The sequence below is a fragment of the Perna viridis genome, chromosome 1 (genome assembly GCF_037379345.1).
Source record: "Perna viridis isolate PV_CMFRI_1.1 ecotype Kerala chromosome 1, ASM3737934v1, whole genome shotgun sequence".
NCBI lineage: Eukaryota > Metazoa > Mollusca > Bivalvia > Mytilida > Mytilidae > Perna > Perna viridis.
The window spans coordinates 40,043,529-40,058,444 of NC_142445.1; the positions used below are offsets into that span (position 1 = coordinate 40,043,529).

Consider the following 14,916-nt stretch of genomic DNA (forward strand, 5'->3'; position numbering starts at 1 on the left):
AAAACTTGAAGAAAAGGGAGTTAATCTATTTAAAATCATATGACAAAGTGCCATACCCTAAAAATATGTTGGAGATTGTGACTGGAACCATTTAGGAATAAAGGGCTACTTTGATTCTGGTCAAATTTTCAACTTTTGTCCAATGTCTAATTGCAATCAAATTCTAAAGCTGTATCAAGTTTGAATGGTGTGTCCATACTTCCCGAACTGTTCAGGGTTTTGACCCCTGCAGTTGTATTAAGCTTTGCTCTGCGAAGCATATTTTCTACATTACCAAAATTTTTTAACATAAGGAGGCACCTCTTTTGCTTCCGCCTATTGAAATGGTGCATGGTGACTCCTGATGGTTTTCATTGATTGAGCTAGATGATTTATATCGGCAATCTTAAGTGTATCTCTATGAAGAATTATATTCATTTTGATATTAACATCAATAGCATACAAGATGAATAAGTTTAAACTTGCTCTATTTCCATGTACAGTACAATCTTGAGTTCTTGTTAAATTTCCCTTAATCCTTACTTTATGATTATATTTCTGTTATTAACCTTACAAATTACTCATAGACAGGCATGGATTCAATGGGGTATTCAGCCAATAGGCAGATGTACATGTAAACAAAGGGCTATGGCCTAATCTAGCACCTGAAAGAGATTTTTACCCCCCCCCCCTTTTCCATTCCATTTCATATGTTTAACTCCTTGATGTAGCAAACATTTATTCATGAATGATGAATATGGGACATCTTTTATCCATTACTTCTCCTACACCACTGAACGAAGGATTTTTATAGTAAACTATAGTATAAACAACGTATTAAAAAACAAATGCTTGATTCAACTTTTTTTCTTTAGAAAAAAAATATTTAGTTTGTATATCTACTACCAATTAACAAATTCATTTATTATATAAGAAAACCATTTTATAATTTAAGTCATTAAGCATTATTAGAAATTGAATATTTGATATTAAAAATGAGAAAAGGTAAAAAATCATCTTCTAATAATTCTAATTTTTTAAAAATCCGTATACACAAATGCTTGTTTAATATTTGAAATTCAGTTTGTTATTTTACTAAATGAATGGCACCTTGTAGTATTACTCATTCAGGAAATTATAATATTACTAATTCAGAAATTTATGATATTACTAATTTAAATTAATAATGATACGAAATACATTATAATATTACAAAATGAATTAGTAATTTTAGAAATATACTCTCAGTTTTGTCCACTATTGGCTTGCCATATTGTTTATTCATCTCAAATGTTTACTAATAGGATTTATTCGAAAAATCATAGTCAGTTTAAAATTCCTTAACCTGATTCTTGCAAAGACGGGTAGTCAGAGAACGCGGACCTCTTTGAGAACACGAAACACTAAGAACCGGAAAAAGAAATAGCCGGACAAGGGATGTAACTCCGATGTAAACAAATACACGTTTTTGAGGACAGCGGTGGTATGCGAAGCAGTGAACAGAAGCTTTCAACAGATTTATCAAATGGCCGGCCCAATGGTTACACAGGTTTGATTTTTTCTTGAATCTTCTTTTTCAAATAAAAGTACAGTTTGTTTTTAGGCCTGTCGATTTTAAAACAAGTTTTGTGCCATATGGTTTACGTAACAAACTTACAAAGCTTAAATGTCGCGATTTTCACATCCGTATTTACACGTATGAATTAGTTTTAAAGGCTGACACAAATCGCTGTAACTTTGTTTACAAGTTTGTAAAGTAATCAGTGTACTTTTTGTGTATACTGCGATTAATTCTCTTTTTAAGTTACAGTCTTATTAAAATCAGACAGATTGTGATTCATGCATGTCAAAAACCCACAGAATTGGGAGTCGGTATTTCGGTATCCCGAGCCTGGTACAAAATGTATATGTAAAGGATACCAAGATAAGATTGATTGTTGGAGTTTTAACACTAGGGCAGCAATATTTCAGCTATATTCAGGCGGTGATAATAAAATGAACATGAAATAATGATGAAAGGAAAAATGAGATGGGATACGAGGATAATGGGGTTGACAAATTTTGATTGCCACTTGAAACAGGGAGAGGTGGGTAGTGTCAGGCAATTTATTTAGCCCCCCTGTAGTTGAGCCCAATGGTTCCTAATCTGATAGAATACCACAGAAGTGTTCTTTAATGTGCGAGGAACATGGCATCTTTCCTAACACGTTGCACCACTATGGTTTGCAGTCAGGTTTTCCATATTATGGCCTTACGACCCCCAGCATGTAACGTGCCAGGGATACCCCATTCCACCACCTGAGAAACACAACCCAGTTGCTATGTTGTATTTGGGTTTTACTACACACTGACTTTCAAGATGCTTGGTTGAAAATACTTTAACATTAGATAATAATAATGATAACAAAAAAATGGTAGATATATAAATATATGATAAATAATAACTGAAATAATAATTTAGATAGGACACAGTGAAAAATCCATCCATTCATATAACAGCAAAAATATTAAACAGTGCTGTATTAAAAAAATATATAAAATGAGACAAAACATAATTTGGATTTGTTTATCATCACAAGTTGCATTCTGTAATTTCAGTAGTTTTTAGATGGATTTACCTCCCCTGTTCTAGACCTAAAATACCCATTTGAAACACATTTTCTTTGATACTTGACAGCAAAATTTTTATTGCATTATATTAAATATTTCAATACATTCGTATTGTACTCATCAACATTCCTTTAAAAAAAATAAAAGAAATTCATCTCATTTTGAAGAAGATATCAATGATAAACATTTTCAGCTTGGAGAAGTTGAGCTTGGGATACCCAAAATACTAACTCCCAAAAGAATGCAGTATAATATCTTGTTCAGAAACCATTATAGATCACATAACCAGTCTTACTTTTCCATTTGGGAGTTATGCTTTTGAGATAAAATTTATACAGATTATACATGAAATTAGCATTTTGCAAGAGTTATCCTATTTGATTTGGTTTGATTTAGTTAATTTTAGTAGGAAATTAAAATGTAGTTTTCTCAGTAGTACAGATCTAATCACAGAAAGGACTATTGTCTCATACAATATAGTGTATGTAGACCAAAAATCATCATCTGATCCATGGTTTTTTTGCACCATGAATCACCTTACCATAGGCAGTGTCTGAATTTTATATGTACTGGTACAACAATTAAGGTATACATTATTTCACAGGAGCTTGTAATCTTATCTGTATAAAGCTCAGATATGGGTTTTGACCAGAGATAACCTTATACTGGATTGATATGAACAGGTCCTATATTTGCATTTGCACTAATTGGAAATCAAGACATTTTACTAGATTGAATTTCAGGTGAATGCAAAATGTACAAAGGCTAAATGAGAGGTGTTTGTTTACATTTACGAGTGCAAGATTTTATATAGAAGTTACAATACAATTAGAAAGAGTCACTTTTTTATTCACACAATATTTAATTCATTTCAGTATTGCTCTTAAAGTTGTTTTCAACCTGATGATCAGTGACATAAATTAAAATTAATCAAACATTAATAAATACATGTAGGCATTGCAATGTTTCTACTCATATACATGTACTTGTATTTTAAAATTCTCAGGTGAGCACAATGTCCTGAGATTTTATCTTTCAAAACTTGAAAATGGCTTATACTTAATGTACAAACAGTTAAAAAAGAAAACTTTCACATATTCAAATGGTAATATGTCAAATTACACTAAGTACATGTATAGAATCTTTCTCCCCAAAAGGGAATGAGAAAAAAAATCTCCAATAACATTCATTGGTAATTTGGTGGATTGTGTACCGGTAAATGCAGTTGAATTTCATCTGAATAGTCCTGATACAGAAAGTTCAAATTTCTCTGGCTTGTAATGTAAAACCATCTTTATTTTTAACAAATTCCAATACTTAAACTAAACCATGACTTCTCAATTGAGTGTACATCTTGCATGTTTTTAGTGATTTATTGTAAACACTTATGATTAATCAAAATGACAGTTGAACTGGTCTTTGCAACAAGTACAAGAATACAAGGCTATTGTCCTGTTATTGTCTCCTTAGGGCCAAGGTCAATGCATCATGGTTAGTCTTTTTTTTTGTAAGAAATTGATAATGTCTTATGATTTTTTTCAAAGTTTGAAAGTTACATTGTTCAGTTAACTAATGAAATTATTTGATTGATTTTATAGTATGTGTACTATTTTTCTTTTCCTTTCCATAGTCATCAGCTATTCACATTCAAGGTAGCTATAGCCTTGAATGTACATTAATTTAAATGCAAGTTCCAGCAAAAGCAGTTAAGAAAAAAAATTGATAAAGAATGATGTACTGATTGCAAAAGTTTTTAAGTTCTTTGAAAAAAAGTGACCAAAGAACACACCTTTTTAGTTCACCTGCCCAAAGGCCATGTGAGCTATTGCCATCACTTGGCGTCTGTCGTCGTCTTTAACAATTATATAAAACTCTTCTCCTCTGAAACCACTTGACTAATTAGAACCAAACTGGGTATGAATGTTTGTTGGGGTATCCTGCATAGAACTAATGTGGGAAATTATGATTTGTCAAAAAACATGGCCATCGTTACTAAAATTAGAACATAGGGGTCAGACAGTAGTTTTTCACATATATCTCCTAAACCATTAGGTTTAGCTGAATTCTGACATAGGTAAAAGTGTTCAGCATGATGAGATCTATCTCTGGTCAAATTTTGCTTTTAATCCGTTAAGTTACGTTGGAGTTATTGCCCTTTTTCAAAGTTTTTTGCTATTTTTAATGTTATTTCTTTCCAAAATCTTCTCCTCTGACACTACTGGACCAATTGAAACCAAACTTAGTATGAATGTTCCTTGGGGTATACTGCACAGAACTGATGTGGGGATTTTTGGTTCGTTGAAAAACATTGCTGCCATTACTAAAAATAGAACATAGGGGTCAGACAGTAGTTTTTCACATATATCTCCTGAACCATTAGGTTTAGCTGAATTTTGACAGGGTTAAAGTGTTCAGCATGATGAGATCTATCTGCTGTGAAATTTTCATTTTAATCTATTAGGCCATGTTGGAGTTATTGCCCTTTTTCAAAGTTTTTTGCTATTTTTAATGTTATTTCTTTCAAAAATCTTCTCCTCTGACACTATTTTACCAATTGAAACAAATCTCATTATAAGTGTTCCTTGGGGTATCCTGCATAGAATTGAAGTGGGGTTTTTTTATCCGTCGAAAAACATGGCCACTGTTACTAAAAATAGAACTTAGGGGTCAGACAGTAGTTTTTCGCATATATCTCCAAAACCGTTAGGATTAGCCAATTCTTACAATAGCTGAAATGATTATTTTTAGGACTGCAAAAGTCTTTAGACATAAAATTTGTCAGACGTCTTCTGATAAGAGTTATTGCCCTTGACAGGGGAAAATGACTTTCTTTTTTTTTTTTTTTACAGTTTTCAACCAATGTTTTGAAAACTATGATAGCTATAGACTTTCATTTACTGAAATGAACCTTATGATAAGTCCTATCAAAGTTTTCTTGAGTCAAAATTGTTGGACAACTTCTTGTTTAATTTACTGCCCTTGAAAGGCAAAATTCAACCAGGTGAGCGATTCAGGCTCCTGGGAGCCTCTTGTTTTATATGACCATGCTTTCTTTGGTGCCGTATATCATTATGTCACTGTGATAGAGATTTGGTGTCTGGACTATAACTTAAGTATAAGAGAATGTAAAATTGAACCTGAAGGTGCCATGCCACAAAAGGAAGGCTATGAGTGACTTTGGGTGTTGTGTCTATTTTGAAATGAGGGCTGAATAGGGGCCATTAATTAGCAAATACCTGATTTTCAGACTATAATTTGAGTAAAAATGTATGAATCTCTTTGATATTGTACCACTATGTGCCATACCACAAGATTTGGGAGTTTGCAAGTTAAGGACGATAAAAGGGTCACTTTAAATCTAATTTAAGTCTAATTCTTGTCCTATTATGTGTAAACATATAATGGCAATCAAAATTCAGACCTGTATCAAACCTGAATGTTGTATACATACTTGCCCTAACTGTTCTGGTTTGACCTCAGAAAGAGTAATCAAGGGTACCAAGGTGATAGTGGTAATCAAAAGAATGTAATCCAGGGACAAAGACCAGACATGGAAAACAAACACACACAACAAAGAACATACAGCAACTAAAATCATACATACAAAGTAACAAAAGCAATTGAGCAACTCAGACTCCACTAAAAACTGGGAGCATAGACCAGGTGCCCCGGTAGAAAGGTATAAAAGAGTAGAGGTTCCAGCTAAATATTGCACATTTTTGCTAAAATAATTGTACAAATGTATACAAAATTAACATCTACCAAAAACTTGGTATTTTGGGAAATGCTTAATCAGGCATTTACAGAAAAATTGTAATCAACAAATATACCCTTTGGGAATCAAAATAAGGGAGGAAAAGTTAAAATTTGGGAATATTACATGATTTGATATAGTTTCCCTTGGGGAACGATCCTTTAACAATAACTTACAGAATGCTGAAAACCCATCAAAAACATTTGGTTCATTAAATGTACTGATCTGTACATTTTGATAAGCTATCAACATTATATCAGTATTATTAAAATCTATTTACAGTTTTTTCCTCCATTGAAAAATGATTTGATTTTACGAGCTGCTAAAGGCCAAAAAACAGAACGTGCCCCAGTATGGCTGATGAGACAAGCAGGCAGATATCTTCCAGGTAAGACTCATTGTTTTTATTTTTTCCTTGGCCAGTTTCATTACCTGGTAGGTCTTCAATCCTTGCTGTCATTAGTTTAACATAGATAAACCAAAAAAATATCAAATTTTTCCTGAGTATAGACACATTTACACTTATGAAGACAATTGTGGAATGTTATTTTGTTTTTTTCTGAACTGAAAAATTGCAAAATACAATGTTTCTCCTATGTCAAAAAATTAGTCGGAGAAAATTTTTGGGTAATTCAGGGTAAATTCATGTATTGGCATAATCACAATCCAGATTAGATTGTATCAAGCTTGCATTAGAAATTAATGGAACAAATCATAAGATAATATTCCGAGGATAAAGACTAGACAGGGAAAATAGACACATGCAAAAAAAAGAGCAACCTGGACTCCACTAAAAACTAGGAGCATGAACCAGGTGCACCATTAATTTTTTGTGCCTATAATTTCTCCAGGATTATAGATTTGACCTTTGCAGTTGTTTCAAGCTACACCCTGCAAAGTATTTTATTTGCTTAGCAATCCATCAAAATGAATACCAGGTGTTAGAATATATCAATTTTAACACATAACTGTATTATAAAATAACTACATTTGTAAGAACTTTTTGTTTCTTTTCAGAATATAATGAATTTAAGAAAGAGAATTCCTGTTCCTTCTTTGAAATGGTCAGGACCCCCAGCAAGGCATGTGAAATAACACTGCAGGTAAATCAACGACATTAAATTGAAAGAATAAATCGAGAAAAATCATTTTGAATCAATTTCATATATTAAAAACATAAAATTGGTATTTTAAATTTAGCTTTTTTTCACTGTATGCAAATAAGCAGGAAAAAAGTATCCATGAAGTAGATTTTTGATACCAGGATAAACTTCAAAAGCAACAGAAATTGACACATTTAAACCGGTAATAATTATAAAAAAAACAAAAACAAGAACAAGAACAGAACAGAAATAATATTTGTAATAAAGGCCTTTATATGTCTGTCCCCCTTTTTGTGTTTAAAGCCTTATACCATGAAATGAAAAATGAAATTAATGCATTTAAAAACCAGGGGAGGATACAGGAATTGAAAAACAAGAAGGCATGCTGACTGACCAAAGAGTGGGCACATACCATCAAGCTTCAGTGATTTTTGTGATTTGGGTCAATTTTTTCCCGAAAAACAGGAGGGCCCATCTAGGCCAATATTTGTCTTTTTGGAGCTTCCCACTTTACTAAATGATGATAGATTTTCCTTTTTTGAATTCAAAGTAAATACAGGTTAAAGCAACATCTTAAAACAAAATAAAACTTAAGTCAAGATGCAAAATGAGGATTAATTGCTGAAATTAATGTTTGAATATTGCAGCCTTTAAAAAGATTTGATTTGGATGCTGCTATTATTTTCTCGGATATATTGGTGATTCCACAAGCTCTGGGTGTTGGTATAGAGATAGAAGATGGGAAGGTATAGTTATACATTATAGTCAAGTTATGTCATGTTGAAAGTTGGTTTTTTTTTATTTTGATGGAGGTTTAAGATGTGAACCCTGATAACTGAAATATGTTGATTCATAATATTTTTGATATTTATTGTCAAAATAAAAACTTACATTATACATAGTTAGTATTTTACACCATGCAGATTTTAATAGGAAAAAGTCAGTACTCGATGTATAGCCAATAGCCATAAAATGAAATTTCTTTACATTTCAAATCATGATTACTTTTATTAAAACATACAAATAATCCCTTTAATGGTTTGTATCTGTTTAGGGCATGATCTTTGACTTCCTGCTCAACACTCCTGAAGACTTAAACAAGCTGAATACAGTAGTGGATGTGACGCAAGAATTACACTATGTTATGGATGCAATAACTCTAACAAGACAGAAATTGGAAGGACGAGTTCCTCTGATTGGTTTTGCTGGTGCTCCTGTAAGTAAAATTTTATTGCCATTTTAAGGTTCTTAGTTACTTATTGAGTTCAAATGCATTGTGCTTATGATTTTTAAGTATGAACAGTGGAACCTGTGTTATCCAACTTCATGTTCTGGGTGTTCCCAAAATCCTGAATAATGTGACATATTTTTGTTGGTACTTTAAATTGGTTACTAACAATTTTCATTGTTAATAACCAATTTGAAGTACATGTACCAACAAAAATATTTTTCCACTTGTGTATTCCAGTATCCTGTCTTGTCCAACATTAACTTATTGCTAAAAGGGCTGGCAGATATTGCTTTATGGTCTAAGGGGCAGTATAAAATAGATTTATTTTCCAATGGGTTCATATGTAGTTTAATGATCTACAGGGGAATCCAATATAACTGAATGGTCCAAAGGAGAATCAGATTATGCTACTCCCCACCAATTTGGTAAGTCAGAATTGGAATTTTAAATGTACTAATCAATATTGAATCAGATGTAGCACTGTGTAGTATTGAAAGAAAGCGTTGTTGGAAAAATTAATATACAACTCATTTTCGTAAGAGGCAGAAAGTTACAAACATACATAAACATATAGTAATGTACATGTAGATATCTTGAACTTCTTTTGTAGTGGACCATCATGAAGTTTATGATAGAAGGTGGATCACATTCCCCACTCCCTAAAGCCAGAAAATGGTTGGCTCAGTACCCTGATGCTAGTCGACAGTTATTACAGATGTTGACCTCAAAAACTATTGATTATCTTGTTGCTCAAGTCAAAGCTGGTGCCCAGGTAATAATTTTAGAAACAGTTCATATGTGTTACAATAAGAATAAGAAGCAAATGCTGTGTACTTGATATTGTCTTTAAGGACATGTCCAGCTAAGAATCATGCAGGTGATTTAGCTGTCAAAATATTACATTTATGTATTTTTATATCATTTGACTTTCACTCATAAGAGTTAGGCTATATTGCAATCGCCTTGTCCATGCAACAGTCTGTCAGTCAGTTAAAATTTTTCGTAACTGATTTCTCAGCTTCTATTGGAGGGCATGCTTAGATATTTGATGTATTACATGTACTTGTACTGTGTTTCCTCTTTTCAGGGGCCTAGCTCATCTACTTCCTGTTAATCATATGACTTTGTAATGTTATTGGTGATGGATTATGTAAATTTTTGTAACTGATTTCTTAGCATCTAGTAGATATTTTCTATATTGCTTTTACATGATGACTTATTCAGAAAATGATTTAAGTAGCTTCGCTTATAGTGCCAGAAAAAATATCAATGGAATGCACTTTCTTTTGCCCAATGGGACCTTTTTTTTTTGTTAAGAATCACTTGGTTGCACTTTTTCACAATTCTTAGATGCCTTGGTTTCAAGTTCTTGGTTTCCACTTTCTTTGTAAAGTTTTTATTCAATAGTTCAAATACTTGGATACTCTAAAGAATATGTAAATTAAAAAAGCAGTCAGCTAGTTTATGTTTCTCAAACTTGCAAAACTTTACCTACAAAAAAAAACTATCACAGTATATGATAATTTGTTTTTCTTGCAATAAATTGCATACAACATATATAATAAAACTTATCTTAAATAACCAGTCTAAAATTACCAAATTCTGAAGTAACTTCTTAAAAGATTATCATACACTTCATAGTCAGGTTTGTATCTTACTCTAAATGATATACTGCTGAATAAACAAGAAAATATTTTTTTCAAATTTTTGTGTTATTACTTTAAGGAGGTTGACCTATGGTAAGGGATATAACTCTTGAAATCAGTGATATATTTGTAATATATTCAGTTTCACCAAAGCCTCTCAAGCTTTTGTTTGAAACAGAATAGAATAAATCCAAGTTAATTAGATGCTTACATAATATTGATGTAAAATGCTGAATACAAACTTTCCAATGATTTTTAGGAGTTGTGTCCCTTACCCTACATCTACCTCCTTAAACCTAAATATTGATATCTTTTGAGTACCATTTGTAATAGTGTGTTTCTATTTGTAGTTACTACAGGTATTTGATTCTTGTGCAGGAGAATTAGGACCATACCAGTTTAACAAATTTGCTTTACCATATCTCAGAGAAATAGCCTATGGTGTGAAAGAGAAATTGAATGACCAACAGATAGAATTGGTTCCTATGGTAAGTGATCTGAAGAGTTGTTTACATTTATGGAATATCTGTAAATTATGCTGTATTGATTCTGAAAATCTCCATTGCACTTATGCTCAAATCTCACAAACGTCAAGATTTTAAAGAGTAATCAAGGAAACCAATATTATAGCGGTAATCAAAAGAATGTAATCCAGGGACGAAGACCAGACATGGAAAATAGACATACACAACAAAGAACATAAAGTAACTAAAATCATACATACAAAGTAACAAAAGCAAATGAGCAACTCAGACTCCACTAAAAACTGGGAGCATGGACCAGGTGCACCATATGGGTACAATGTAGAATCAAAGAAAGTAATTTGTGATTAACGGCTTTAACACAAAGTAACAAGATTCCATGAAGTTATAAAATTTCAAACTGCATTACCTCCCTTTTACAATAAGATATATCATGATTGTATGGCATCTTATTTCTAATACTACTCGGTTGTAAGATTTATAAAACTAAAGATGCCTTTTTTTTCTATTAACCTGATTTTATTTTTAGACTGTGTTTGCAAAAGATGCCCATTTTGCATTAGAAGACCTGGCTAAAAGTGGATATGATGTCGTCAGTGTGGACTGGACCGTTAAACCAACTCATGCAAGGTGGATATGAAAAAACTAGATATGTACTAAATATTTTAATTGAAGCAAACTTTTAAACTTTAATACAAGATATTATGAAAGTATGTATGTTCCTAAGATAAAAGTTTTTTGGCTATTGTATGCCAAGCAAAACATGAATTCAGATTCTCAATTAGAACTTACATGAATTAATTAAATTAACAAGTACAGAACCTCAATAAAACAATAAAACATCATCAAACTAGAAAAAAATAACCAAAATAATTAATTTTACACATGATGAAGGTTTTGTTATGTGTGAAAGGTATTATGTTTTTTCGTAAAGGCTTTATACTATATTTCAAAATGCTTCACATTTTTTTCATTTTGTCTTCCTGAAAATTTTTGTACAAATTTATTTCAGGAGAATGCTTGGTTCAACAATAACAGTACAAGGAAACTTAGACCCTTCAATGTTGTACGCACCCAAGGTGAGATAACTCCATTCTTTGTCTGTAGGTCATTCTATATAATGATTATACTTTTTGATTTATTTTGAAAAATATTTTGTTGAAATATACTTGTATAAAGTGTATAATGTAAAACAAGTACTATCTTTAAAGAAGAGATATCAAACACAGTGACATATTGTTCTTCTTATAAGTTTCTACATTTCACTCAAGAAAATAACACATGGCACGCAATTTCAATTTTCTATACAGTTCTTTCAAACGCCACAAAGTAATCAGTATTTGGCTATTCGGGAAACATAATTGCAATCATGTGACTTGTGTTTCCATAGAAAAGTATCCGTAAAGTCCAAGGGTAAAAAGCGAAACTGTACTGACTGTATTGAAAAAATTTCTCAGTTTGGAGAGTACATCAGCATTCAGAGATATCCTACATTATGCTGCAAATGAATTGATTGTTGCAGTATACAAAATTTAGCTTTTTTGATGATTGGCAAATGAGTACAAAAATTAGTACTCACAAAATATATTTTTTAACCTGTGAGGCAATGTGAATTTGATATGCACACTTGACAGAATCTATGAAAATATTACTACACTTACATTAAATTATTTCAAATTAAATTATTCTCCGATGGGATTTCTGTCGGGATATCATGCTTGCAGTTCTCACATGGAATTTCAACACTACCCTACCCTCATTAAAAGAAAATTAAGCCTTTGTGAAGTAAATCTCAATTAGATATGCCAGGGGAAGTATATTAACACCACATTTTTGGTTGTAACAATTGCTATTTTTTTTTAATTCAGGGCTTCCCTTGTTATTTTATCTTTCAGGATGACCTTAAACATGAAGTAAAAGCCATGTTGGAAAAATTTGGCACTCAAAGATATATAGCTAACTTAGGACATGGTGTACACAAAGATGTAGACCCTGATAATGTCAAAACATTTGTTGATGCTGTACATATGTATTCAGAAGAAATAAATGCCACTTTGTAACATACTGGGGAAATTACCTTTACTTTTGTTTTTGGTTGAGAAAGATAATATAATTATACAGATAAGAGCTTGGTGTTAAGTTTTATGAATTAAAGAAAAATGTATTTTTTATGTTTCTCATATTATGGAAGTGGTCAGAAATCTATTTGAATCCCAAATGGTCCATCCAAACTTTAAACTTCAAGTTGTAGTTAAGTATTTTAACTAGTATAAGATGCCATAAGTACTTAAGTAGCACTGCAGAAAAGAATCATGAAAATGTGATTCATGGTTAGAAAGCCTACATATTTTTATTTTTGATATTTTGTTTAAAATGTTACAGTAAATGGAAATTAAGGTATGTTTTTTCATATAATCCTTGTCCTTTGGAGATACAAATTATATAGAATGCACTGTAGAATTCAAAATTAAGGGAGATGACTTTGTAAATCACACTAAAATGCAATAGAAACTTGGATTTTTAATGTTTTGTATTAAATTGTACAAAATATCAAGAATAAAAATTATGTAGGCTTTCCAACAATGAATCAAATTTTGCATGATTCTTATCTGGAGTGCTACTTAACATATTGTTACTTGCTAAAGCTTGCTATTTTAAATGAGATCCCTGGATCCTACCATTCTACAAAAAGGGTAAAATAGAAGTTTAATTAAAAATTATGTAGAATTTTTACTATTCTTTTCTTTCTTCTGTTTGGATATTTGAATAATAAAAACTTCTCTTTGTAGTTGGATACAGGTATAATCTACCTAGGGTCAATGGATTAAGCCAGCCTTATGTCATGATACATACTTAAGATCTAGTTTTAAATAAAAGTTCAAGTAGGCTTTCGTGGCCACAGCAAGGCAATTATACATGTATTTGTCATGATAAACTACATGTAAGTGAAAGGACTGGATATGATGATGTTTTAGGAAAAGATATTGTTGCCATTTGTTTTATGTTTAAAAGAAAATCAAGAGATAAAGTTATTTATTGTTAAAAAGGGCAATGCTAACTTGTTAAAACTAGAGTGAAACCTGTCAAAATCCGGTTTGAAAATGACTAGCTTGCTCTTCCAGATGTCACTCCTGGATTTTTTGTTCATATAGCAAGTGCTTTATTTTTTATATAATGCCTTGTTTTTTTGTGTGGGATTGTATTAATGATCCCCTTCCCTCCAAACAAAGTTCATGTAGAAATCACTCTGTCCATCTGTCTGTGCAGATTCATGACCAGGCAAAAAATTCTATGCTCTTCCACATAGGCATACCATAATGTGCACATGAGTACATCACCATGAGATGATGTGTCACATACATTCATGACCTTTATATGACCTTGACCTCATGATCAAAATTATAGGTTTTTATCATGATTTTTTATAAGCATACTATATTTGGCACTTGGTATATTACCTATTAGACCATGGGTCAAATACATGCATGACCTCTATGTGATTTGGACCCTTGACCTCAAGGTCAAAATTATAGGTTTTTAAACATGGATTTATGTCCTGTCCATAACTTCTTTGTTCTTCAACATAGGTATACAGTTTTTGGCACATTGGTATATCACCATGAAACATTGTGTCATGTATTCGTGCCTGGGAACACAACCTTTTTTTCATTTGATGTAGGCTTTCTATTTTGGGTGTGTTGGTGATTCACAAGTGAGACACTGTGTCAGGTACATTCATGACCTTTAAATGATCTTGGTCTTTGAACTCAAGTTAAATTATTTGATCTTTATTATTCATATAATGTATTACCATGAGATGATGCAAAGTTCAATGTAGCATAAAGGAATAACTCTGTCTGTCTGTTCAGATTGTATCCTGGCCATACCTTCTTCATTGTTCAACATAAGCATACTATACTGGGCACTTTTCATGTCTGGGACACAACTTTTTCGCTTTTGATGTAGGCTTTCCATTTTCAGTGTTTCAGTGAATCACCATAAGACAATGTGTTTGCTACATTCGTGAATGGCTACCTCAAAATGACCTTGTCCTCTGAACTCAAGTTAAAATTAATGGATTTTTAATATTGATGCCATATATCACCTGATA

The 14,916-nt window shown here is 31.9% G+C and overlaps 1 protein-coding gene across 1 annotated transcript; it reads left to right on the plus strand.

Annotated features, from left to right (window-relative positions):
* Positions 1-1,375: 1,375 nt before the first annotated feature.
* LOC148628737 (uroporphyrinogen decarboxylase-like) lies at positions 1,376-12,976 on the plus strand. Its single transcript, XM_088593526.1, has 10 exons — positions 1,376-1,528; positions 6,626-6,731; positions 7,361-7,446; positions 8,094-8,192; positions 8,501-8,662; positions 9,288-9,449; positions 10,674-10,811; positions 11,335-11,435; positions 11,818-11,884; positions 12,701-12,976. Exons 1-10 carry the CDS (start codon positions 1,505-1,507, stop codon positions 12,863-12,865), a joined length of 1,110 nt encoding a protein of 369 aa, XP_088449652.1. The 5' UTR covers positions 1,376-1,504; the 3' UTR covers positions 12,866-12,976.
* The last annotated feature ends 1,940 nt before the right edge of the window (positions 12,977-14,916 follow it).

Coding starts and splice junctions, on each gene's coding strand:
- LOC148628737 (XM_088593526.1), top strand. CDS start 1,505: ATGGCCGGCCCAATGGTTACACAG. Junction 1,529..6,625: donor CCGGCCCAATGGTTACACAG/GTTTGATTTTTT, acceptor ATCTATTTACAG/TTTTTTCCTCCATTGAAAAA. Junction 6,732..7,360: donor AGCAGGCAGATATCTTCCAG/GTAAGACTCATT, acceptor GTTTCTTTTCAG/AATATAATGAATTTAAGAAA.